The following is a 24329-nucleotide window of genomic DNA, read 5'->3' as shown; positions in this document are numbered from 1 at the left end:
GGCAGGAATTCAACCTTTGATACGGAGGTCTACAGTACTGTGAATTGGACATGTCTACGTTTACTCTACGTGCTACTCTCCACTTGCTTCCGCTTTCAGGCGTCGTGCGTGGCAAACGTCTTGTACGCCGTCGTGGTGGGAGCTGCGGTGGTCGTTGTGGCAGGGACCACGATGGTGGTCAAAGCGGACGGAGGAAGCGACTTCTCCAAGACAGGCACGCCTTCGACCGAGTCGGGCTTCTTGATGCAGTCGTCGCCGGACGAGCATGCTTCACAAACTTGCGCATACAGCTTTCGGCGGCATCCAGAGTTGCATCGTCGCGAGTTTTCGTAGCACTTGGGGTTTTCGGACGTGAGGGTCGCCAGTTTGGGGAGAGGCGTCATTCTCGGGTCATATATGGTAAGAGACTGGTAGATCGTGATGAGCATGTCCGAGCGGGCGTTATTGGCCGCGGGGTCGAGCGGGTCCTGCCAGAAGGGGAGGTCTGTTTCAACGCCACCGGCTTCGCAGAATTCCTTGCGGGTCACGTACGGCTTGCCCGTGTTGGGGTTGGTCAATGCGGTGATGCCGACGAGGTCGTCCAGGTTGAGGTAGCCCAACACTTGGGCCGAGAACGTGCACGTGATGCCGTCGGGGTGGGTGCCGAAGGGACAGAGCCCACCTTTCTCAGCAGCGCGGCACGCATCTGTCTTGCCGGAGAATCCTTTAGTGAAGCACGAGTTGGGGAATGAAAACCAAATGTTGTTAGGGTACGGCGCCTTGGGGTGGTTCGTGCGGTCTTCACCGCCAACGCACGGCCCGATGTTGTTTTGGCCCGCCAAGCCAGCAAACTTGTTGCATACGTCGGGCAAGAGCGCGTAAGTTGAGTTCTCCCACATGGCCGAGCATTTGCCGCCATCGAGCGCGACGAACGGGCAGTACTCGGGGTACACGCCCCAGTCCGAGTCATATTCGGCAAGGGACGCGTTCGTTTGGGCGATTTCAATGTCATAAATCCACACGAACTGCATCTTGTTCTTGCGGTCACAGTATGGCTTTTCGGGGCCGTCGATGATCCCTTCGGACTGAACGTACATCAATGCACCTTCCACGCTCGCAGTGTTGACACTGTCCATGGATGCACGCCACTTGTCTTCAAAGGTCTTGCCATACGGCGCGACCCACTGCTTATGGGTCTCGTCATACTCGGGCGCGACGCCTTGGACGCGGGCTTGGATCGTGCGGACTCGGGTCATGCCCCATGCAGACACTTGGCCGACTGCGCACGCCGCTGCCAGCAACGAAACACTTTGAACCATGACAATTGAAGAGTGAGGTGTCAATGTATCCACCAAGTGGGGTAAATAATTCGCCCCAAAGGTAACGTTTGAGAGGCAATGGTTTTTTCGAGCCGCAATCGAAATACCAATGCATAATCGGTGAAATTGACTTGCCTCAGGGGTAGGGGGCGTCGCACAAAACCAAGGTTCTGCGACAAAAATATCCTATCTATGCCACGTGCCTGGCGGAACAGATCAGCGTTGGTGCAAATGCAAGATGCAGGCAAACGGCATGCAAGCTTATACTCTTGCAAGTGGCTAAGCTCCACGATGCACAACTAGGATTCGTAGCCAAGGTGTTCATTGCATTAGACTCATGTTGGATTGGAAAACATCGTCCTCTCATGTTACTGCAAATTTGTAAGAAAATTGTCTCGGTTATTACAAATGATCTATTCCGGCAACTTGAAGCATTCGAGCAATTGCACAGGCACCAAGCATCCCTTGTGGACCTTTCAGCGCGCGATCTTCACAGGAGCAAAAAACTCGATCACATCTAATGAGGGCCCAATCGTCGGAGTCGGGGGTTGTGAAACTCCTCCAATTGTGTTGGACATGTGTCGAAACTACTCAATCGTATCATTTCGTGCAGGTCTCCAGCTCTGGGAGAAATCCCATAGGTCACGTTCCTGTTAGATGTCGCAGGTACCAGTCGCCATGTCGTTGTGTAGACTCGTCATCAGTAGAAGGAAATCTACTCTGACGTGGTCGAAGAAATCGACTCAATCGAGGACAGCCATGGCTGCTGCATTGCGAAGTCAGCGTCAAGATCAACGGCCACAGCGGTCTCTCTTGACGACTCAACCAAGACACTCAAGTGGACCGTGGGAAAATTTAACCCGAAGAAGGTGATGTCGCCGTCGCTGAAAGGGTCAATCGTCTTACAGCACGGTGCGGCGACGCTGGACGAAAACCCGATCGTCCTCTTCGGGTCCAACGTCCCGTTCACGGCGGTAAGTAGCCTCGCTGTTGATACCCTCGTCCTGAACAAAGAAAACTACCAACCGCACTAGGGCGTTCGCACCCTCGCCCATGCGGGGCGGTTCCAAAAATCCTAGCGTCGAACCCATCCATGCCTTGTACTACCTCGTCGACGGGTCGGTAGATTCTGTCAATACAGCTTTCAAACTCGATCAAGAGACCTTCACTTCTACTTCCGACACTGGCTGTCGTGCCTCGACGTACCGACGCGCGGCTGGCATCTGGTAACGAGTGGAATTTGATGGAAGCAAGCGACTCTAATTACATCGAAAGTATAACAGCGTCGTAATTACCAGGTTAGAGTTCGATTCAGAGCACTGACCCAGACAAGGAGTGCGAACACGATGAAAGGGGCAGGTCTCACGAGTTGTGCACGAAGTAGGGCAAGACGCGAGGTGCAGTCCATCACGTGGTCAGCGCTTTCGACGTCGACGGTGCTGCAAGTCCAATTTAGATCCGACGATGGTGGCTACGCGGGCGGACATGAACAGGATGAGTCGGACTCTTCCAGCAAAACTGACACCCCAACGAATCGTACATCTTGGCGCATGTCTTGCACAGGCACAGCGAGCTGCGCCAGCCTTGGGCCCAGAATGTGGGCATATGCCAGGGACGGTGAGACACCATCGCCGTCATTCGACAGGCACCAGACGCAAGTTGATCTATCGGTGCTACGGAAGCGCTTCAGACTGTGTATTTGTACAAGTACGCATTGACACACCATCTCGTCAAAGTCGGTGTCCAACATCACGGCTTTTGTGGCTGACATAATTGAGCTAACAACGGGTAAGGATGCATCTAACGATGGAGGCACCTAAGAAGAGAAGCTCTTCGTAGAACCACTTCAAGCGGCGTTGCAATAGCAAACTGTGCGCTTTATCTAAAGCGACAACTTGATTTACTGTTCATGGCGTTGTTTGGATTTGGAAGTTGTAGCTGTCTGTGCACACGAAATCGTCCGAGACAACCAAAGAACTCGACGAAGAGACAACAATAAACGCATTAGATGATCACTGCAAAAACTGCCACTCCCGCAGGGTTTCGATCCAAGTACTTCCACCACCCCAAATCAAATGAGATCTCGCAGAATAAGAATTCAAAATGTGTCTAAACTATTAACTATAGATGGTTTAGTATATTCGGGTGAGCGTGAGTGTTTTGTACTTCGTACTTCCTTGAGGAGCGTACTTTGGGAAAAACACTTCCACTCTCACAACCAATACTTTCTAAATTTGAGCCCATGAAATCGCATTTTTCCAAATTTGTGATTTGAACCGATTTTGTGTGAATTGGACTCTTTAGATGTGACGAAACCCTGCACTCTCTTCAGAGTCAAGGCAAGCAACCAGTTCTTTCGAAACTGTGTTGGAGGACCGTCTCGGTCGTGACGAAAAAATCGTGCGCCACCAATCGTCGGAGTCGGGGGTTGTGAAACTCCTCCAATTGTGTTGGACATGTGTCGTCGACACTCGAGCTTGTTGGAGTGCTGCCAAGTGTTGAAATTTTGGGGGATTTACTTGTGCAAAAAGGGGGGAGCACACGTGCTCGGGGTTCTCCAAGTGCTTATGTTGACTGTGAATTACGCAGCTTAGGGGACTGGAAAGTGCTATGTTGAGTTGGATCCATGCCGACGCCAGCTCTTTACCGTGAGAGTTTTCACTCCCGCCTAGAACCAAGTGGAACATCTAGTGGAGGTCAAATCACAACTGAATACGTCAATAGCGTCCCTAGCCAGCCATTCCCTATGTATGGCCCGGGACGGATGGGGTCGACCAAGTACAAGCCAAAGACGACGGACGGGCTGAATCACACTTAAGGCCTACATTCCACCAATCAGATTTAGACATGCATACCGAACTACCCAATCAGTGACTGCTGCATAAACTGTTGAAGTGACATGTTGGACGAAACAGGCGTCGGCATACTGTATCTCCAAGAGTCTAGCTGGCACAACAACGAATCGCGCGACCCACTCAAATTGGCACCTCATACGACCATGGCCCACGAATGGCTCCACGGTCGAGCTTGCACAGCGCGCCATCCTCCCTTCCAACGCTCAACCGTGCGTGCTGAGAACAAGATGAAATGCCATTTTTCACACAGCTGTACGGCAAGTACAAATTCTAGATGGCTGCGGCCTGAGTAGAAAAGTGCTTTGCTGGCGCACTTGTTGCGCTTAGACTTTGCAGGCACAAAGTCCCGGGTTTGATCCCCGAGTAGCCTTGTGATGATATGCTAGATCACCCCTAAATTTCATTTCAGGGACCGCCAATTGTCCCCTGGGACGTGTTGAACGCGAGTGAGATGCCAGGGAATCGAACGTGCAAATGGTACTTGTTTTCGTGTCATGGCTCAGAGATGGCTGGTTTTCCGCGAAATCTATTGAAATAGAATCTTTTTGGGGGGACGAGCACTCATTAAGCGGGCGTTAAATCGTGCTCCATCCATGCAATTGTGAGGAAACAAGCCCAGCTTGAAGGGGCGATCTAGAGCCCTCTACATGAATTCAGATGCAGTTCTCTCCAACGTTCGGGCTAAACGTTGTTGTCATGGATTTCATGAAAGTGTCCCGACAACATCACGGATCCATCGACTGCAATTTTGGTCACACTGGCATACATAAGAGCCCTTGTGTTCCGCCACTCTTGGTTTCCTTACCCCGAAACGACACGTGTGGATCCTCCAATACATATCACACGTGGGAATCCACCAACAAGGACGAGCGAAAACCCTACGGTTGTTTTGTTTCCATGGCAAACACTTGCCCTACGCCATGCATGTCCGAGTCATCCCTGTCCATGCGTGATGATTCGCGTAGTCCATCAATGCCTCGATTTACATCGTGGGACGAAATCCTTGCATGAAAAACGTGACCGTCCATGGCTCTGGAGAAAGAGTTCAAAGGCGAGGGCCGACAACAGTGTTTGGCACCAACAAGCACCAAACAGTGAAGCGTTGATCACTTTAAAATGGCCCCGCTATCAGGGGCCACGTCGGACGACACCTGACTCGATGCGCGTTCACCTTTGACCGTGGAACCGGCATCTGTGGACGCGCCCTTGACAGTGGATATGGCGTATCGGGTGTTGCGCAAGCGCCAAAACTTGGGGCCCAGCATAAGCACCACAACAAGCACCTGTGCTCCATCCACGTCAACTCAGTGGACGATGTCAGTCATGACGCAGCAGCGTACCGTGCAAAAGAGGACGACCCCAGACACGATGGCAAAGATCGAGGACGCGTCCAAGTCCATGAAGTATGCCACAGGGGTGAGAATCATCGCGCCGACCACAACCACAACCGACGATGCCAAAATCCACATCGACTCTTGGAAGTCTGCGTCGGCATTGCGAATGAGGAACGCCACGTAGCTACCCGCGATCAGGACCAGCGTTTTGAAGAAGATGGTCATGGCTTTGAAGATAAACGTGGACGAATGGCACATGTAGTGGTCGACGGTGCCGTCGAAAGTCTTGGCAGCGGCGATCGAGATGGCTGGGTGTGGAAAGTCTGCGAGCAGACCGATGACAACGACCCCTACGATATGATCTCGCCGAAGTAAGTCGATGTCTTTACGACACGATGGCGGTACCAGTATCGATGACCACAATGACCAAGTACAGCTTTATCATTTTCCACAGCGTGACTTTGATCTTCTTCCGGTTCTCGCCAGCGAGAAAGAGCAAGTACACCCGGAGTGACTTGACGAAAATCGCCGTGAATGTGACCGAGAACGCCAAGGACGCCAGGATCGGGCGGGCGGCACACAACACATCGGTGGGCTCGCCCCCCGTCAGGATAATATACACACACATTAAGATGCCGCCGACAACGATGAGCAACAGCAGCGGCCACTGAGCTCGCTTGACAACTGACCGTTTGCGGAATGCCACGACCAGGATCCCGCACACGACAAGGAACATGATGACGATACATGTCAGCATCGTGATGCTTTCGTACACCTACACGTGTGTTGCAATGAGCGCGTCGAACAAAGACTGGATCGACGTACGGGGCTTGCGACTGGGATGTAGTCGCATTCGACAACGAGGTTTCCGGGCAACGCAATGCCGCCCGTGCACTCGGTGCTGCCGTTCACACGTCCGGGGAGGCGCCAAAAGAACGTCACGGGACGTGTCGAGTCAGGCGTACACGGCCCAATGGTGTAATTGTAGTGAAGCCTTTCGCACGGCGGCTTGGTGTGCATCCACAGGGGCCACTCGTCGGCGTTTTCCATGAGCCATTCAACCGACCTGCTCGTCTTGAGCGGCGGCGGCACCGTGATGATTCCGCCGTCGCACAAGTATGGCTCGGTCGCGTTGTCGGGGTTTGGGTTGAACCACGCAAACGAGATCGTTCGGAAGTCAATCTGGGACGTGTTGACGGGAGTGGTCATGTTGTCGAACGAGTCAGTGATCGTGACTTTCAAATGATTTTCCAACGTGCAAAGGGGCAGCCGCTCAATCCATCCGCGCCACGTCCGCGAGTTTTGTTGCACCCACCGGCACGCAGTTGCAAACAGCGGATCGGCGACGGTCGGGTCATTTTGAAGCGTGTCATATGACGCCAGGAGGTTCGTCATGTCCAGGGGTGTTAGTGCAAAATTCGTGAGGAAGTTCAACAGCGTCGGGTTGTGCACCATTGTGTCCGAGTAATATTTCATGAGTGGCGACGCGGGAAAGTCGGTCGATACGAGGTTCACGTTCCTAGAAGTAAGTCATGTGCCCGCTCGAATCATGCACCGAGCCTTCGTACGTCGTCCACGACGTTGTGGCAGTGGAGTTGGCGCGGGGGAACGTGATGCGCGTAAAGAGGCCCTTCTTGTCGGTATGGAACACGTCCGGCTCGAAGTGGTAAAACACAATCGACTTGTTTTGGCGCATCGTGTCGACGACGTATTGATTGAGTCCGGCGTACCCGGCAAAACAAAACATGGCTGGGATCTTGGAGTTGGTCAGGAGCGCCTCAAAATACCCGGGGTCTTGCGCCGGCGTCATCATCCCCACCAAGAGGCATGGTTTGCCTGGCAGTGTCATGCATCAAGCCAAGTGGAAAGGTTGTCATAACTCTGTCGACGTACCCTGGCCTTCGGCAGTGATGCAGTGTGTGTTCTTGGAGCATCCGTTGCGGCACGTCATGCCTGGAGTCGTGTCGGGGCACATCTGCGACCGGCCAATCTGCGTTTGATTGAGGGTTCGCTGGACGGAATAAAAGTTGATGAGCTCGTTGCTTTGGACGTATTCGCGCCAATAGTCCGCCGAATACGGACGTGAGAACAACACTAAGCAGACACTCTAAGGTTCTTGTGGGGTCGCGAGTGGGGCGACGTACCACCGCCAGAGGCGTTGCGGCCCTGGAGAGCTGTGTTGACGTTGGCCTTGAGTGTGTAGAGGCCACTCCTACAACCACAGCAGTCAGATGCAAGTGCTCGTGCGGAGCAGCCAGACTGGGCATTGTAGCCAACGGCGGAGGAGATGCTCGAGTTGGTAAAAAGTCGGGAAATCTGCGTTTTGTCTGGCGTGTACACTTCGACGTTGGCGTGGGTGGGGGTACACTTGCCCTGTCCAGTCGGCGAAATGCGCTCGAACACACCCGTCGTGTCGCTTGTCTCAAATTGCGTCACATCGTACCCGACCTGCCATCCCATTTAGCAACGCGAGTCGAATCACATCGAGGTCGTACCGATTCTTGCGCGAGGATCGACATAATCGTGGACGCGATCGCTTGGCTCTGTTTTGCCGTGACTTCAACCACAAACGTTCCATTGATGACGCCGCGGTAGGCCACGGTCCCGTTTGCATAAACTCGCTCGCCAACGCCATGTAGGATGCCTCGGGCGCCGCACTTTGGATCGTACCCATTCCGTTGCCGTGGGTCGACGACCTACGGCGACAGTGCTGCCATCGCACCAGTTTCGACATGTGTATTCGTCCGTACCTGGTAGCGCGGATATTTTAATGCTGGTTGGAGCGTTTTGTACACCAGACGAAGCTGATCGTCTCTGGCGTAAGGGTTGAGTTTGGCTCTTGCGGCCGTGGCGGCAACCCACGCGTCGGTGAGGCACGTCCTACGCGTGCGTTCGTAGCGACCTGGTTGCGTCGCCTCCATGTCCGATCGGTTTCACGAGTATTCGACTGTGTGTTCAAGGGTCACGTGCGTAACGCGTGGCGGTTACACAACAAAAAAGGACGACATTATTGTTCACCGTTTCGCTCCTACTTTTCCCGTCGTCTTGTCTTCGACATGGATGGCATCGGACGAAAGTTGCTCGGAATTCTTGACGGCGGGGGTCTTGGCGGACGTCGACTTGATCTTGCCGAGCCGCCAGAGCTTGGGCATCACCATGAACGCAATCACGAGCACCTGTACACATCCATCAGCCTACCGAGCCCACACGCCCAAGCACACTATTGTGTGTGCAAGCCACACGTACCATCCCGAACAAGAGCACGAGCGATCGCAACGTGAAGCTCAACGCGGTCGACATGGTCATGTACATGAGCGGAATCATGACAATCCCGCCGACGACCATCACCACCGCCGACGCGACGATCCACTTGGTTTCTTGAAAGTCACTGTCGGCGTGGCGGATCAAAAAGGCAAAATACAGCCCGGTCCCCACGATGAGAATCTTCCAAAACAAAGAGAGCGCGGAAAACACCAACCCCGTCGACTTACACGTGACATGATCGACGTCCCCGTCAAATTCGGTCGCGGGGGTCGTGAATATCGTGGCATTGGGATAGTCGACCAAAAGCCCCACCACGACGATGCCTACCGAAGGAAACGTCATGAGGGTGGATGGGGCAGAGTTGCCTACCAATGTCGATGGTAACGATGAGAGAGTACAACTTGAGCATCTTCCACAGCGACACGGTGATTTTCTTCATGGCTTTGTTGTTGAAGACCAAGTAAACACGCAAGCACTTGACCAAAATCGCGACAAAGATCATCGAGAACGACAGCGAATCCAAAATTAACAGGCTGCCGCAGATCATGTCCGTGGACTGATACGCCCCCAGGATGATGTCGACGCACAGGATCATACCGCCGATCACGATGAGCACGAGCAACGGCCACTGAGACCGCTTCACGACGGCTTTTTCGCGAAACACGACGATGACAATCCCACAGATCAGCAGTAGCGAAAAGATAATGCAGCTCAGCATCGTGATGCCTTGGAATGCCTACGGAAGGACCAGACGGACCCGTCAGGGAAATGTACGAGGTGTGTCGCTACACGGAACACTATCTACCGAGGAGGACGTGGGGACGTAGTCGCACGAGACAGAGGTCGTCGGTGGGAGCGAAATGCCGTCAACGCACTCGAGACTTCCACCATCCCCGGGCACGACCCAAAAGAACGACACTTGGCGTCGTGACTCTTGGTTGCAGGCATCGATGGAGTAGCTGTAGTGGGAGCGGTCGCACGGGGGTGGCGTGGCGAGCCAATCGTTCCATTTGGCAAAGTTATTTTTGAGCCACTTGGCCGACTTGCTCGAAAAGAGTGGCCGGGGAAGCTCCAGCATCCCGCCCTCGCACACGTAAGGCAGCGACGCGTTGTCCGGGTCTGGTCGAATCCACTGAAACGTGACGCGCCTCGCTGTCCCGTTGTTGACTTCGGCAATCGTGTAGTTCATGTGGAGGTGAATCGTACACAGCGGCAACGTGTCTATCCAAGCGCTCCACGTGCGGAAGTTTGTTTGAACCCACTGGCACGCGGTCGTGAAGACCGGGTTCGTCACGGCTTTGTTTCGCCGGTGGACGGAATAGTTTCCCAGCAACGTGGTCATTCGCCGTGCCGTGATTTGGAACCGTGTGAGCAACTGGTGGAGGTGCTCGTCGTCGTCGAGAAATGCAGGGAAGGTCTTCATGAGCGTCGCATCCGGGAAGTCGACGTCGACGGGATTCTGTGTCGGCATGCCATACCTAAGTCGAATGGGTCACGAGTCGAAGGGGGGCCTGGAGGTCGATCGATCGATACCCCAACACTCCAAATACCCCCCGCGAGAGGGCAACTCGCTCCGGGTCCGTCGGTGGGAACGCCACCCGCGCAAACTTGCCGACGTTGTCAAAGTGGAAAATGTCCGGCTCAAAATGGAAAAACAAGATCGTGCCGTTCGCGGCCATCGTGTCCATCACGTATTCGTTCAAGCCATCGTACCCCGCAAAGCAATAGTACGCCGGGATGAGGCAATTCGCCACCATGGCCTGCGCGTACCCCGGGTACACGTCGGGCGTCATCATGGCGATAACTACGCAATGCTCGCCTACAGCCAGCAATATTGTTCATCGATATCGACCGACGATGTGCAGCGCACCTTTGGCCTCCGCGGCGGTGCATGCCGAGTTCTTTTCACAGCCATTTCGGCACCCCATCATCCCGTCAGGGCATACCTCGGGTCGAGCGATCCGTGTGAGGTTCAGCGTTTGCTGGATCGAGTAAAACTCCACAAGTTCCGTGCTTTGGACGTACTCCCGCCAGAATTCTGCCGAGTACGATCGCGAGAACCCTACCCAAACACCAGTTCGGATCACGCTTCATGTCTGGTGCACAGGATGTAAGGTTGCTCGCCACGTACCGTCCGCGGCATCGCCCTTTAACGCCGTCATGACGTTACTGCGCAATGTGTAGATGCCGATTCTGTACACAGTGTGATTGGAGGGTCGACGTGGTGATCGTACTGGGAAGTGTATCCGATGCTGGAAGATGTTGTTTGGTTGGCATATGGGCTGATCGCAATGACGGTGTCCACCTCGACATTCATGTGCGTCGGGGTGCATATGCCCCTGCCTTTGGACGACATCCGTTCCGCCGCGTACATGCTGTCGTCGGCCTCAAAGATAGATACGTCAAACCCGACCTAGAACACGCGAGTGAATCCGCTACAAATTCCACTAGCCTGCCGACTTCACCACTTCCTGAATGAGAATCGCCAATACGGTCGTTGAGAGGGCTTGCGATGGCCAGCTCGACAGCTCCATCGTGAACGTTCCTTCAACCGTCCCCGGGTCTGCAATCGACCCATTCGGAAATGTTTTCTCGCCAACGCCGTGGAAGACGTGGCCCGCTGGAATACAACTGGGATTGAACGCACCAATCTGCCTCGGGTCGGCAATCTACTCGCTCTCCATGAACCTGAGCTTCCTCGCTTCCGCGCGTACCGTGAACCGGCGATGCTTCAACGCCGGCTGCAAGAACCAATTTACTCGGCGCCCCTGCTCGTCTCGCTCCGCAGGGTTCAGTCCCGTCGACGCGACAGTGTCGGCGACCCACTTGGCATTCAAGCATGTTCGTCGAGTCTCGTCGTTCAGTCCTGGCAACGTCATCGGCATGTGCCCCCGCCACTGGCAAACTGTTCGTAACTGAATTGGCTTGTGAAACTGAAGCACGAGGGGGCGAGGTCACTAATACAAGGGAAAGTGCCTCGGTTGAAGAGATTCGCTCTGATTGGCTGGAATGATCACAAAAATGCCGCGCGACTGCGGTTTCAACGCTTTGATTGGCTGAATTTTTAGCCCCACGCCCGCCGCCCTTCAGCGTCTTTACAGGAAATGCCTAGGAGGGCCGTCGATTGGCTGAAATGCATCTTTTTGTCCAATCAAAAGCCACCCCTACGTCCACGTCCTTGATTGCCGACCCCTCGTGTTGAGCGCCACCTTGGATTTTTCGTCACCAGTCAACAACGATGGTGCGCCTCCTGCAAGTCCTGCGTCCGCTCATGAGCGTCCTCCCTGACGTCATCACACCCGACCGACGCATTCCGTTCCGCGAGAAGATCGTGTGGACTGTCGTTGTGCTGCTCATCTTCCTTGTGTGCTCCCAATTGCCACTTTACGGCATCAAGAATAACTCGGCCAGCGACTCGCTGTACTGGATGCGCGCGATCTTGGCATCGAATCGCGGAACGTTGATGGAACTCGGTGTAGGACCGATTGTGTCGTCGGGTCTCATCTTGCAACTTTTGGCCGGCTCTGGTATTCTCGAAGTCGACCAAAGCAACAAAGAAGACCGTGCGTTGTTCAGCGGTGCACAAAAGCTCGTCGCCGTTTTCATCACGTTGGCGCAAGCGACTGCGTACGTGTTTGCCGGTATGTACGGCAGCATTGGCGAAATTGGTGCGGCCTGCGCGATCTTGATCATCCTCCAACTTTTCGTCGCCGGGTTGGTCGTGATTGCGTTGGACGAAGTGCTGCAAAAGGGCTACGGGTTTGGCTCGGGTGTGTCACTCTTCATCGCGACCAACGTGTGCCAGAACATTGTGTGGGACACGTTTGCCCCCGTCTCGATCGTGACTGGCCGTGGCACTGAATTCCACGGCGCCGTAATTGCGTTCTTCCACGTGCTGTTCACCCGCGAAAACAAGTTGAACGCCATCAAGGAAGCCCTCTACCGCCAAAACTTGCCCAACGTGACCAATGTGCTGTCGACCATCCTCATGTTCGTGCTCATCACGTACGTTCATGGTTTCCGCATCGATCTCCCCATCAAGTACGCGAAATTCCGTGCGCAACAAGGCATGTTCCCCGTCAAGTTGTTCTATACGTCCAACATGCCCATCATCTTGCAAACGGCGCTCGTGTCCAACTTTTACTTTGCGTCGCAATTGCTCTTCAAGAAGTTTGGCGATAACATTTTCATCCGCTTGATCGGTGTGTGGGCCGACGTCGATGGCACGACTGGAGCGATCCCCATCAGCGGCCTCGCCTACTACATTTCTGCGCCCGGCAGCGCCGCGGCCATCTTGTACGATCCGATCCGTGCGTTGGTGTACGTGGCGTTTGTCCTTGGGTCGTCGGCCTATTTTGCGAGCGTGTGGATTGAAATCTCCGGCTCGTCGTCGCGCGACGTGGCCAAGCAACTCCGCGACCAGCAGATGGTCATGAAGGGCCACCGCGACACATCCCTCGTCCATGTCTTGAATCGATACATCCCCGTGGCGGCGACCTTTGGCGGTGTCGCGGTCGGCGCGTTGGTGATTGTGTCGGACTTTTTGGGCGCGATCGGGTCCGGCACGGGCGTCCTCTTGGCCGTCACGATCATCTACCAGTACTTCGAAGCATTTGCACGGGAGCAAGCCGACCTGCAATCGTTGCTGGGCTTTTCATAGACTCTCCGACAGGGCGTTAGGACGACTCGAGCCCCCCATGGCCGGAGTGGAATCAACATATACAATAATGCCAAAGTTTCTCTCATTTTACTTCGTGGGATGCGCCTCCATCCCTCATAACGCGGGCTGGATGCATTGCAGCCCGAGCAGCGCCACGACACTCGCGTTGTAGTCTGGAGGAGGCGATGGCGGGCGGATACGCTGCTCAAGAACCTCGGAGACATTGTTGGACTCGGGCTCGTCGACGGTGGTGTAGGTGGGTGGAGGCGTACGAGGACGCTGGGACGCGAGCCGCAGCCTCGTTACCTGCCTTTGCTGGAGAAGCCATTGCGGTTTAACAGTTGGAGACGTCGCGGCCGGCGTGGATGGCGTGGCGGTTGCAATGACTTGGATCGTTTGCTGGGGGCGGCGAGGCGAGCCGACACAGGCTGCAAGGCCACTGCGTGGGCGCTGCCCACAAATAACAAAAACGATGTTAACTTGTCAATTTCCAGAGAGGACGTTCAACTCATGCACATTCACCTGGAGTGAGGCGGCCGACTTGAGGGCCCGTTGAAGGCTAGGCGATTGAGCTAAGATGCTCTTGGTGGTGCGAACGTGATCATGGGTTGAGGTCTTGTGGACATGATGGTTGCCAACGGAAGTCGCGAAGCTTGGACAAGGCGAGTGAATCCTATCGTGGACTTGTGCCAGCGTCGATGCGTCCACGACAAATTGCAGTTTTTCTAGACTCCGCTGGCGGCAAAGCCCCGACCGCATGACAGCCGCCGCGATTGTGTCGGGGGATGGTGGTGCCGTCAGTTTGATAGCGCCGTTCGCAAGCGCCAAGTTGGACGACTGGTGCAGTTTCTGGAGCACTGCCAGGAACGAATTGTTCGCGTGCAAGGTAGCGTGGAATTTTTCCTGCGACTTATTCTCCAAGTTCTTTTGGACGGCTTCACGGTGGGCTTTGTCGGTCGTGATGAGGTGCTGCTGTCGCAGTCGCCAATGCTCATCTCTACAACATCAGTGATGGGTCCTCTCTTAATGCAGATGACGACTCGACGCACCGTCCAGCCAGCTCCTTCACCGATGCCGGCGTATTGCTCGTCAAAATCAGTGTGAATGCGTCTCCCGCGGCGACCTAAGGTGCTCGTCATGGAGTCAGCCAGTCCACTAAACCCACCTGAAAGACAGGACATCCCAGAATCGATGTCACCAAATGCGGCAACATGTAAATGTGGGGAAATGCACCAAGGCCGCACTGCCCCTGCTCCCCGTTCCCCCACGCATACAGCAGCCGGTCGTCCGAGATGGCCATCTACATTTCACTCATCACGCACGTGGCAGCGGGGGACTGTTCATGTCGCACCGAGTGAAACTTGCCCAGGACGACGTGGTGAACACGAACATTGCGAAAGAAGACAACCTCGACAGGGTACGCGCGATCGCGGCAGTCGCCCACTCCGAGTTGCCCAAACGTGTTGGCTCCAAATGCAAACACTTCGTACTGGTCAGTCAGGCACATCGTATGGGCCCCGCCGCACGCCACCCAACTGCACAGCTTGCCCTTTAGGTCGACCTACCACCTGCCACGTTCAGAGATGACACGGCGACAACGCGTGAGACTCCGTACCCGTTCAAATGTGCACCCGCACACGTCCAGTGACTTGACGCGACCGAGGCGGCCGTTTTCGCTCCACCCTGCCGTGATCAGCTCGCCAGAATTGAGCACCACTGCCGAGTGCATGTCGCCACAAGCCACCTGGCCACACCAGGTGCAGGTCTGATCGATCGAATGTGCTATCGTACCTGAAATACAGACATTCCACGCAACGACAAGACTTCCCTTGGGCTGTCCACGTTTTCTCGGTTCCCATGGCCAAGAGCACCCGACTTGCCATAACCCCAAGACACCACCGCTCCCGTGTCCAACAACGCCAGAGTGTGCTTGAGCCCACACGCCATCTACAGTCGTGTCCATTTGAAACAAAACCTTCCCAACAAACAACTCTTGGCATTTGTACGTGGATGACTTTATGGCCCAGCGGCCATGGCAACTACATGAGCACTTGTCAAGCTTTCGAAACAGTGTTCCGGCCATCCTACTAATTTGGGCAGCACCAGGGACTGGACTTGCTTTGGTGGCACCCCTACACAATGCGCTGTGATGGGCGACCCGTTTGGCACTCGATAGACGCCGCACCGAGTTGCCCGCTGTCGTTGTCACCCCACGTCAGCAATTCGCCGTCGTCCGTGATGACAACAGTATGCGCCGCGCCGCACGCAACGTCCATGAGCTTCGAGTGCAATCGACCGTCAATGTCGATGCCGTTCCAAACTTCTGGTTTCGCCACTGGCCGCAGCGTGCCGAGTCCTGCAAACTCCGTCAAGTGTGGCACTTCACCAGCCATCGTGAAGCCAGCCAACTGTCTGCCAACTGTCTGCCAACGATACCAACGATTGCATCGTACCCAACTGGCCCCGACTCGAATCCCTAGCCGTCGCACATTAGCACGCTTTTATGATCGGGATGGACGCACCCGAAGGCAAAGAGCCGGCCGTTCGCGTCGACCACCATCGCGTGATGGCTGCCGCATGCGATATCACTGAGCATGGTCACGTGGACGCTCTCGCACAGAGACGTGGACCGCGCCGATCCGGTTTTCCCGAACCCAGACACCGACGACTTGCGCCCGCTCACGTACAGGTGGCGGAAGCTCACGTCGCCAAACTCGTACTTCGGATCGAATGTGTTTTGCCCGAGATTGCCGTACGTTGCTAAGGAATTTTATGTTGACTGGAGGTAGTTGCAGAGCAACGGGAACTGCAGCGCTTACCGTCGCCCGTCGACATGAGGTACTTGCCGCCACCGTGGAAGATCTTGACCGTCAAGGTTTTCGGCATGTGTTGGACTGCTTGGCCGCAGAACGATGCGTCGATGCTCTGGACCGAGTGCTCGAGCGTCATGGGCGCCATCGTGTCCTGTCGGAGGAGCGTAAGCGCAAGGCCAGAACAACATGACGTACGTCGTCGGTCTCATGGAGAACGCTCACGCGAAAGAACTGCGGGATGTGCGCGTTGTCCGGGTTGAACTTGATCACAGAGGGATAGATACGCAGCGTGTGTGCGGACGTCATGGGCGAGACAATGATGGGATGTGTGGGAGACGTCGCGAATTCGAAGTGCACCGAGTAGAACGCGGACGACCCCCCTTCGACGACTTTAAGCAAGTCGGACGAGTATCGCGCCATGACCGTCGGTTTAACCTTCGCCAAGCTCGACTTGGGCATGTAGGACACTTCTGATCCTCGTCGTTGGTTGGAATACACATTGGGGTTGACTGGAACAAGCACGGATTTGCGACGGCGGTGTCGGAAGGTGCTCATGATGCCTGCAATTTGAAGCGGTGTGCTCCGACGTTATTCCCACGGTTTCAGAGGAAATGAATATTCTTCCAGCATTAAAGGAGGGGAGGGCAATCATTCGAGTAGATGAAGTGTTCTTTGAGGCCCACAGGCAACCTGCCCGCTCAAGGAGCGGCAAAGATGGCGCGCTCATCGGGGACCCTGGCGGCGGTTGTTTCTCCACGATGTCGTTGAAACCCCGGGACGCTATCCGGATAACTAGACAACCATGAACGAGGCGTACATCCGCGACGCGGTCGTCCACAGGCTCATTCCGCTTCCCGTGGACATGGAAGATGTGCATGCGGAGCACATGGAGAAGCCCCTGCAAGTGGACCATTCGAATCTCAGCAGCTTGAAGAAGACGCTGGACGCATTCGCGCTCAAACACGGCTTCGTCGTGAAGCAAATGTACCGCACGACGTCGAACGCGAAGTGGGCGTGTCGACCAAAGCTCAAATCAGCGCAGCAAGAAGATGAACGAGCAGATACGACGTGTATCTTTTCAGTGAACGCCAACGTGCGCAAGGCGGGCGGCGTCTACATCACGAGCATGAACTTGAATCACAACCACGCATTGCAGACGGACGACGACGTCGAGAGTGTCGACATATCGTCGATCGAAGCACAAGCCGTCCAGGTGGACTTCCCTCATGCACGTACCATCGCTTCATGCCTGTTGGCTAGGACTTGGAGACATCACATGGAGCGACTCTCGATGATTGCCGACGGGGGGACAAACGCCCTCACGATACTGGCCTCTCGGGTGAAGCTGACGGCAGCGGGACGTCTTGGACACGCAACCTTTTGCGCCATCGAGACGCAGCAAGTGGATTCTGGGGAGATTCACGGTGGTATGATCTCCAAATTACGCGCCGCCTGCCTTTGGTCCCGCGCATGTTGGACGAGATTGTGTGGGCAATGCCGCCCATTGGACCCTCCCATCGCGTGGCCGATTTGTGCGCGGGAAGTGGGGCGTGCTCGGAGAAAGTGTTGGCTGCGTACCCAGACATAGAGATTGTGCTGTTCGATGGGGCGAAGGATCGCCTGGACCTCGCCGTCCAGCGCTTGCGCGCGACCGTGAGTTCGTCTTCCTCCCGTGCCATCAGCTTCCACGTCGCAGACCTCAACAAGATCTCCATCTTGCGGAAAGCCCCCTTTGACGTGATCGTCGCGTCCCTGGCCGTCCACGTTCTCGTGGAACGCCCGGCCCACGACTGCCACCCGTCGTCCTCGACGCCGCCGCGCCGGAATGACAAAGAAGCCGAGCACAAACGTGTATTCCAGCTGATGTTCAACTCGCTCAGCCCCAATGGTCACGTCCTTTTGGGCGACCACGTCGGGCAAGCTAGTTTGTTCTCCCACTTGAAATGGATGGAGGACGTAGGATTTGTCGACGTCGATTGTGCATGGCGTCAAGATGACTTTTTCGTGATCGGGGGCCGCCGGCCGCCTCACCTTCGCGGTCAGCTCGTGCTTTGATTGCTTGGCCCGTCTGCTACGTCCGCTGGTGGAAGCGTGTCCACTTGGACCAGTGTGTCGTCGCCGATCGAGATGGCGACGCTGTCGGTGGGGTGGCAACAACACCGATAGGCGCTGTACACACAACACAGTGTTGTGGAGAAGATGCAGAGCACGGCAAGAACGATGGCGGCAAACGTAATGGCCAACAGCGCGTCGGCCGTCACCGTGAACGGATTCCATGGCTTTGTGGACGGGGACAGGCACGTGCACGTAAACACCCCGACGTGGCAAGTCAAATCGACCGGACAGCAGCATGCCGATTGATTTTGCGGCTGCGGTAGAGCGAGATGGGGGCGAGTAAAGAAACCACAGAATGCACCTGGACGTTGGCTGTCGATGGCCAAGTCGCACTTGCCGTGGAGAGCGCAGACGAAACATCCAGCTTCCGTCATGGACCCCTCGTTCTGGCCATTCGTTTGGGCGGTCGCTACGAGCTGTATAATGAAGAGAACCCGCAGTGGGCGCATGCTGTAGAGATTTGGTTGTGTTTATCGTGGCAGGGCAAAGGCCAGGGTGCCTCGAACGCTATTTTTGGGACGAACTTCGGATGGGAGGCAATACGTCCTTGAGTCGCGCGAAATACTCCCGAGTTCCGTTGCATGGACGTTGAGCAGCAAGCACACCAGCGCAAAAAGTACGCTAGGCCCGACGGCATTGTAAGCTGTGCACCCCAAGTAGATCGAGTGGTCATGGCGACTCTTCAGTTACACGGCACCAAGTGTAACTGCAACGGGCATTTCATGTCGTGGCGTTGTCATGGGGCTCCTCGACGACTACTACCGGGAGGTCACGGCGCTCGATCACCGTCGACCGTACGTTGTCCTTGTCATGATGGATGACAGAGCACGTTGTAGGCAAGGACGGCGGCAGCTCAAGAAGCGACGACCACTTCCGCTTCTCGAGAAGCTCGATGATCCCGTTCGCCGTCCAAAAACGCAAGCCATCACGCGTCATCCTGTCGCAAAACTGAAAGAATGGAAGCGCAGAGGACTCAGCACGGCAGTCTCGCGGTCGAGAGCCACGAACCAAGAACCCACTCCACTCGACGCTCCAGACGACCAACGCGACCACCCCGTGCCAGTCAAATTCGCTTGGAGGTACGAACTGGTGCCGTCAAGGGCAATTGCAATGGTGCGTTCAAGGGAAGCTTGTATAGGTGTCGCACAGCGGCAGAGTCCCAGCCCATCAAAGAGATCACCCACAACGCGTTGGCAAATGGCGGCGTGGCGGCAGCCTTCCCCTCCATGGACGCCTCGATCCCGTTCTTTCCCGTCCAGTTGCTTCAACAAGTGCACATTCACATATCTGCGTGGACACTCGCTGCGACGGACGACACTTTTCAAAAGATCGCAGCCCACAACCACCGACTTCGGAACGTTCATAGCAGTACGACTCGGTCTGTTGACACGGTTCGTTGCTTGATGCACGTGGGCCGCAGATGTGTTTGGTGGTCGACAGTCAAAGAGCCCGCCCATCGCGTTGCAGGGGTGCACAAAAAGCATCATCGCAAATGGCATCGAAGCTTTGACAGATGTCGGCCTCATTGCTGTCGCCAAAACAGTCGTTGCCCTCGAGAGTTTGGAGATTGCTTACGCGTGCAAGGTTTCGTGTTCGAGACCATGATGGACGTCTTCTCGGGGATGAAGGAATCGCCATTTGCGTAGGTGACGGACGCCGGCATGCGGACGCTGGCGCTGAATTGCTCCAAGCTCACGAGTCTCAACATCTCGGGGTGTGCCGGCATCGTGGGCGCGGGGCTCGGGGCTGTGAGCGATCACTGTCATGGCATGCAACGTAATGATCCTCTCGGCTCGATGTGGAGCTTCGTGATCTTCGGCACGTGTAGGACTTGTGCTGGCCGATTGCCCCCACTTGGAGGACTGGGTCCTCGTCCGGGCATTTTACAATTTTGAGCACCTCACCCACGTCGATCTGTCGGCATGCGTTCAGGTAGGCTCGAGTTATCTTTCGATGCTCGAACGAAACAAGTGGATCCAACAGATTACGGACGACACGATCAAATCCATGGCGCTACGGTGCCGGCGCTTGGTGGAGCTAGATCTGTCGACGTGCCCCCAGGTGACTTCACGACTCTCGCGTGGTCTGCATGAACCGAGATACGTCTAGTTGACGGACTCGGGCATGGTTTACCTGGCCGAGCATTGTGTACGTCTCGAACGGCTCAACGTATCGTCCAAGAAGGGGCACCTCAACGAGCGAATCACCGACCTGGCGCTGCTGAGCTTCGGCCAACATTGTCCGCGGTTGGAGGTGGGGCAAGCAGTCGCACCACTTGGGGCGAGGGGCGGCAACGATATGTCGGCTTTCACAACATCTCTTGCTAGACGTTGAATGTGTCTGGATGCACATTCATCTCGGACGTCGGGGTCCGTTGGCTGGCAGAAGGATGTCATTCCCTGACCAGCCTCAACCTGAATCACGTATTCAAGCTCACTGACGTGGCCATGCGGGCGCTGGGCACGCACACGCCGCATTTGCAATGCCTACACGTCAACCATGTCAAGAACATTTCGGACGTCGGGCTTCGGTTTCTCTCCGATGGATGCCCCAAGTTGTCTTTGCTACATCTCAAGCAGCTCTATCTGGTCTCGGACGGAGTCAAGAGGGAATTTGGCCTTGAGGGTCTCCAGGCGGTCGCTCTGTCGTGCCCAGGTGTGCATCAAGTGTTCGACTCTATATCCTCGTCTGTCTTCGCCGTGACGGTAGCTTTGACGGACTTGGACGTGTCGGGGTGTTTCCAGATTGTGGAGGTACTGCCCATCATCATGCATGGAGGAGGCTGGCATCCGGCCCTAGCGATCCCTTCAAACCATTGGAGCACACTGCAAGGCCCTGAAGCGCATCAATTTGCGGGGATGCGTGAAAGCCACCCCCACGGGGCTCTCCTCCATTCTACAAGGGTGTCGTGCGCTACAACATATCAACTTTACAGCGATCGAGCAGTGCACCAACGCCGTTGTGCAGGACATTGGTCGCTGGTCGTCGTTCGTTAACGAACTTATTCTTGCCCAGTGCGACCGCATCACGGACAACGGTCTGCGCTACTTGCACAAAATTGCCGACCAGTTGGTCGTCCTCAATCTCTCCGGTGCGTGATCGTTGGGGGGGGTCGACCGCCCAAGTCACGTGGCGGACGTCGCGTAGGTTGCACCCACATCACCGACGCAGGACTGTCAGCATTCGTGTCGTCGTTTCGATCGACGTCGTCGGTGTTGCAGCAACTCATCTTGAACGGGTGTCCCTTGGTGACCGAGGACTTTTTGAATCGGGCGGCGCTCTCGTGCCCCCTCTTGCTTCGTTTGAGCGTTTTGGTACGCCACTTGCTCGCCCTTCACGCCTCGTTCCTCCGTCTTGAAGCCACACTGGATCGCACACCTCTTGTCATAGGGCTGTGGGATTTCGACGAGGGTTCTGTCGTCGCTGAAAACGTCGTGGAAGTATACCGTGTGCCGAGCGACGCCCTACGAAATGGGATATTTTCCAGTCCATCGAGCGAAAGAACGACGGTTTATGGACGAGTCTGGGCAGCTATGTCTTGCCGCCATCAAGATCCAGGTGTGCCGATCTGTTGGGTGCTTGACCATGCCATCGTCTTTCGTCACTATACACCTGACTCACGAGCGACGTACGCTTCAGAACGTGTATCGCCTTCGTCAAGCACGACGCGAGTTCGGACGACAACAAGCAGAAGCCCTGCGGCACCACGTCGTCTGTCGGCTGCAAAGCCAGTGGCGCGGCCGCCGTGCGCGCAAGCGAGCTGCCGTCAAACGGCTCGGCTTGCACAAACGGCATCGAGCTGCCATGGTAATTCAGGTAGGGCCTGGACAGACAGGACTACGTCACAGCCACCGACACAATGCTGGGGACTTGACGACTCGATTCGGCGCAGCGGAGCTTTCGACGATACCGGTCCAAGCAAATTGCACTGCACGAATATGAAGATCTCGTGCTAAAGCGAACGAAAGAGCTTGCGGTGGTCATCCAGCGCCGGTGCGTCCTGATACGTCGAAACAAACACTACCATCCAACGAAACCCAACCCTCCCAAGGTATCGGGCCGTGCGCGGCGCCCGCATCGCGCAAGTCGCAAGGAAAGCCCAGCAACGATGGACGAAGAAGCGCCATGAAGCGGCGACGAAAATGCAGCGTCGGTGGCGGGGAATTGACGGCCGTCGCAAGTTCAAACTCGCCAAAGCCATGCGCGACGCCAACCGTGTTGAAGAAGCTGCGTCTGCCACGCAGCTGCAGGTTCGCTCCCTGGAAAGGTTCTGTCTACATTCATGACGTTGTAGGCATTGATGCGAGGCCGCCAGGCAAGGAAGGTCGCCGCAGCAAGGCGGCAGGCCGAGCTCGAAGAACAGGCCCAACGGCAGCATGCTGCCATTCGGTTGCAGTGCATGTACCGCCAGCGCATCGCTCGACGAAAGTTCCGTCAGCGGCTGAACCACCTTGCTGAATTGCATCGCGCTGCGACCAAAATGCAGTGCGCGTGGCGCGCACGTCAAGGCCGGAGCATCATGGGCGCCCTTCGAATGGTACGTCCATCCCCCACCCTCGGGCAACTCAACGCTAGCTCTCCCAGGTTCCCAGAAAATGAAATCTCGACTAACGGGGCTTTGGAACAGGCGCGGGAGCGGCAGGAGCAGGAAGAAGCCGCAGCGCTGGTCCAACAACGTTGGCGAAAACGACTGGCGTACAGGAACCGCGTTTGGGAAGCGGAAGTCCGCCGAAGTGGCAACGTGGCGCGGTTGGCTGGAGCCCGGCGGCTCCAGCGATGGTGGCGTAACGCATTGGCAATTCAGAGAGCGAGGGTGCGGTGGCTTGCTTTGATGAGCTCAAACTGAAAGACGTTGTAGGCTCAGATGGCCATGCTACTGGAGAGAAAGAAACAAGACGATGCCATGTTGTTTTGGGCCGCGGGGCTGGTGCAGAATCAATTCCGCCGCCATCGTGCACGACATGTCTACGCCCAGCTTCAGCTGGCACATGAGTGCCGATGGAAACAAGTCATCGACACGGACAACGCACATGGGATGGGCTGGGGCGCCCCGTTCTACTACGTACGAGCCTCGACTCCCATCCTGCACATTTCCTCACGCGTGAATGCTGTAGAATCAAATCAATGGGGACGTGCGGTGGCGAATGCCGAGCGAAGTGCTGTCGCTGCAGCCTCAACCGCCGTGCGCTCAATGCGGTACGTCTCCAATCGCGTCGGGCCGACGTACCATTGGATGCCTAGAGGTCGACGCGTCCGCGACGGTCGAGTGCAGTACGTGCAGCGAATACTTTTGCCCTGAGGTACAACCAATCCATCTCTGCCGCTACTTGTTGATTCATCGGTCGAATATACGGTGCCAGTGCTTTGCTCGAGTTCACGACCACGGAAAGCGGCAGCACCACGTTCGTCGCCAATTGTACAACTACTACCACAAGCGTATCGAATATGGCGACGGGGAATTTCCCTCCGTGTGGCCCAGCGAAATCGACCAGGACCGAAAGAGACCGTGGGATTTCATCCATCATGTCCCGCTTGACGGGTACGATGAATTGGTTGCGTGGATCGCGGAGGAAGACGTGCGACTGTACATGCTTCGCCTGGCGCTTCAACAGGCCAAGCCAGCGGATGCGCCTGCGGCAGTGATCGAGGAAGAGGTCGAACCAGTTGTCGAGCAGCCAAAGCCTCGAGCTTTCGACGAGGACTCGAGCGGGAATAAGATCATCTTCAAGCCGTTAGGTACCGTGGATACGTCGCCGGCCGACGACGTTGTGTACCAAGTCAAAGTCGATCTGCCCTCCGACTACTCGGACAAATCCACCAAGAAGACCAAGCGCAAGCGGCGTCCGTTGGCAGCGCAGAAGAAGCTTCTACATGCTTCGCCAGCTACGCAATCGCCAGAGTCCACTGCTCTCGTTCGTTCTGGCGCAGATAGCACAACTTGATCGAACTCGTTACCTCATCCATCCTATCTATCGCATGTTCTCGCGGCG

The 24329-nt window shown here is 55.8% G+C and overlaps 9 protein-coding genes across 15 annotated transcripts; 5 read left to right on the top strand and 4 right to left on the bottom strand.

Moving 5' to 3' along the window:
* Positions 1-1394, bottom strand: H310_00574 (hypothetical protein). The gene has a single exon (XM_008863405.1). The coding sequence runs from the start codon at positions 1296-1298 to the stop codon at positions 96-98; it is 1203 nt and encodes a 400-aa protein (XP_008861627.1). The 5' UTR covers positions 1299-1394; the 3' UTR covers positions 1-95.
* A 561-nt stretch (positions 1395-1955) lies between these two features.
* On the top strand, positions 1956-2377 carry H310_00573 (hypothetical protein; the record flags this gene model as incomplete). Its single annotated transcript, XM_008863404.1, has 3 exons — positions 1956-1964; positions 2006-2272; positions 2333-2377. The coding sequence occupies 3 exons, from the start codon at positions 1956-1958 to the stop codon at positions 2375-2377; spliced, it is 321 nt and encodes a 106-aa protein (XP_008861626.1).
* A 385-nt stretch (positions 2378-2762) lies between these two features.
* On the top strand, positions 2763-3071 carry H310_00572 (hypothetical protein; the record flags this gene model as incomplete). The annotated part of the gene is made up of 1 exon (XM_008863403.1): positions 2763-3071. The coding sequence occupies one exon, from the start codon at positions 2763-2765 to the stop codon at positions 3069-3071; it is 309 nt and encodes a 102-aa protein (XP_008861625.1).
* A 2134-nt stretch (positions 3072-5205) lies between these two features.
* Positions 5206-8429, bottom strand: H310_00571 (hypothetical protein). The gene is made up of 10 exons (XM_008863402.1): positions 8238-8429; positions 7983-8183; positions 7748-7935; positions 7632-7699; positions 7381-7581; positions 7056-7323; positions 6313-7006; positions 5893-6262; positions 5494-5837; positions 5206-5436 (listed from the first exon to the last, which is right to left on the bottom strand). The coding sequence occupies exons 1-10, from the start codon at positions 8406-8408 to the stop codon at positions 5260-5262; spliced, it is 2682 nt and encodes an 893-aa protein (XP_008861624.1). The 5' UTR covers positions 8409-8429; the 3' UTR covers positions 5206-5259.
* Positions 8430-8471: 42 nt separating this feature from the next.
* H310_00570 (hypothetical protein) lies at positions 8472-11667 on the bottom strand. 5 transcript variants are annotated; one of them, XM_008863401.1, is made up of 11 exons: positions 11466-11662; positions 11217-11420; positions 10986-11164; positions 10883-10944; positions 10622-10813; positions 10285-10570; positions 9557-10229; positions 9121-9487; positions 8979-9074; positions 8734-8875; positions 8472-8663 (listed from the first exon to the last, which is right to left on the bottom strand). In XM_008863401.1, exons 1-10 carry the CDS (start codon positions 11634-11636, stop codon positions 8832-8834), a joined length of 2274 nt encoding a protein of 757 aa, XP_008861623.1. In that variant the 5' UTR covers positions 11637-11662; the 3' UTR covers positions 8472-8663; positions 8734-8831. The 5 variants fall into 5 exon arrangements, with proteins under 5 accessions (XP_008861623.1, XP_008861621.1, XP_008861619.1 ...); XM_008863399.1 differs by having other exon boundaries at positions 11217-11662; XM_008863397.1 differs by having other exon boundaries at positions 8734-9074.
* A 304-nt stretch (positions 11668-11971) lies between these two features.
* On the top strand, positions 11972-13496 carry H310_00569 (preprotein translocase, SecY subunit). The gene has a single exon (XM_008863396.1). The coding sequence runs from the start codon at positions 11990-11992 to the stop codon at positions 13409-13411; it is 1422 nt and encodes a 473-aa protein (XP_008861618.1). The 5' UTR covers positions 11972-11989; the 3' UTR covers positions 13412-13496.
* On the bottom strand, positions 13480-16944 carry H310_00568. 2 transcript variants are annotated; one of them, XM_008863394.1, is made up of 14 exons: positions 16420-16944; positions 16231-16375; positions 15934-16171; positions 15865-15887; positions 15597-15767; positions 15500-15543; positions 15418-15450; positions 15203-15358; positions 15027-15155; positions 14763-14972; positions 14577-14711; positions 14461-14534; positions 13934-14408; positions 13480-13861 (listed from the first exon to the last, which is right to left on the bottom strand). In XM_008863394.1, exons 1-14 carry the CDS (start codon positions 16777-16779, stop codon positions 13526-13528), a joined length of 2529 nt encoding a protein of 842 aa, XP_008861616.1. In that variant the 5' UTR covers positions 16780-16944; the 3' UTR covers positions 13480-13525. The 2 variants fall into 2 exon arrangements, with proteins under 2 accessions (XP_008861616.1, XP_008861617.1); XM_008863395.1 differs by lacking the exons at positions 15865-15887; positions 15934-16171; positions 16231-16375; positions 16420-16944 and having other exon boundaries at positions 15597-15852.
* On the top strand, positions 16830-18651 carry H310_00567 (hypothetical protein). The gene is made up of 2 exons (XM_008863393.1): positions 16830-17437; positions 17485-18651. The coding sequence occupies exons 1-2, from the start codon at positions 17027-17029 to the stop codon at positions 18277-18279; spliced, it is 1206 nt and encodes a 401-aa protein (XP_008861615.1). The 5' UTR covers positions 16830-17026; the 3' UTR covers positions 18280-18651.
* Positions 18652-19030: 379 nt separating this feature from the next.
* On the top strand, positions 19031-24308 carry H310_00566. 2 transcript variants are annotated; one of them, XM_008863392.1, is made up of 23 exons: positions 19031-19133; positions 19176-19418; positions 19478-19707; positions 19760-19923; positions 19986-20115; positions 20168-20271; positions 20323-20400; positions 20449-20592; positions 20667-20994; positions 21049-21092; positions 21139-21297; positions 21355-21430; positions 21487-21653; positions 21730-21897; positions 21979-22155; positions 22232-22332; positions 22391-22589; positions 22634-22876; positions 22967-23152; positions 23198-23401; positions 23454-23535; positions 23581-23639; positions 23700-24308. In XM_008863392.1, exons 1-23 carry the CDS (start codon positions 19078-19080, stop codon positions 24279-24281), a joined length of 3924 nt encoding a protein of 1307 aa, XP_008861614.1. In that variant the 5' UTR covers positions 19031-19077; the 3' UTR covers positions 24282-24308. The 2 variants fall into 2 exon arrangements, with proteins under 2 accessions (XP_008861614.1, XP_008861613.1); XM_008863391.1 differs by having other exon boundaries at positions 21139-21430.
* The last annotated feature ends 21 nt before the right edge of the window (positions 24309-24329 follow it).

Source organism: Aphanomyces invadans (genome assembly GCF_000520115.1).
Source record: "Aphanomyces invadans strain NJM9701 unplaced genomic scaffold supercont1.1, whole genome shotgun sequence".
Classification (NCBI taxonomy): domain Eukaryota; phylum Oomycota; class Saprolegniomycetes; order Saprolegniales; family Verrucalvaceae; genus Aphanomyces; species Aphanomyces invadans.
Note: the sequence above shows the minus strand (reverse complement) of the source record. Positions and strands in the feature narration are given on the sequence as shown.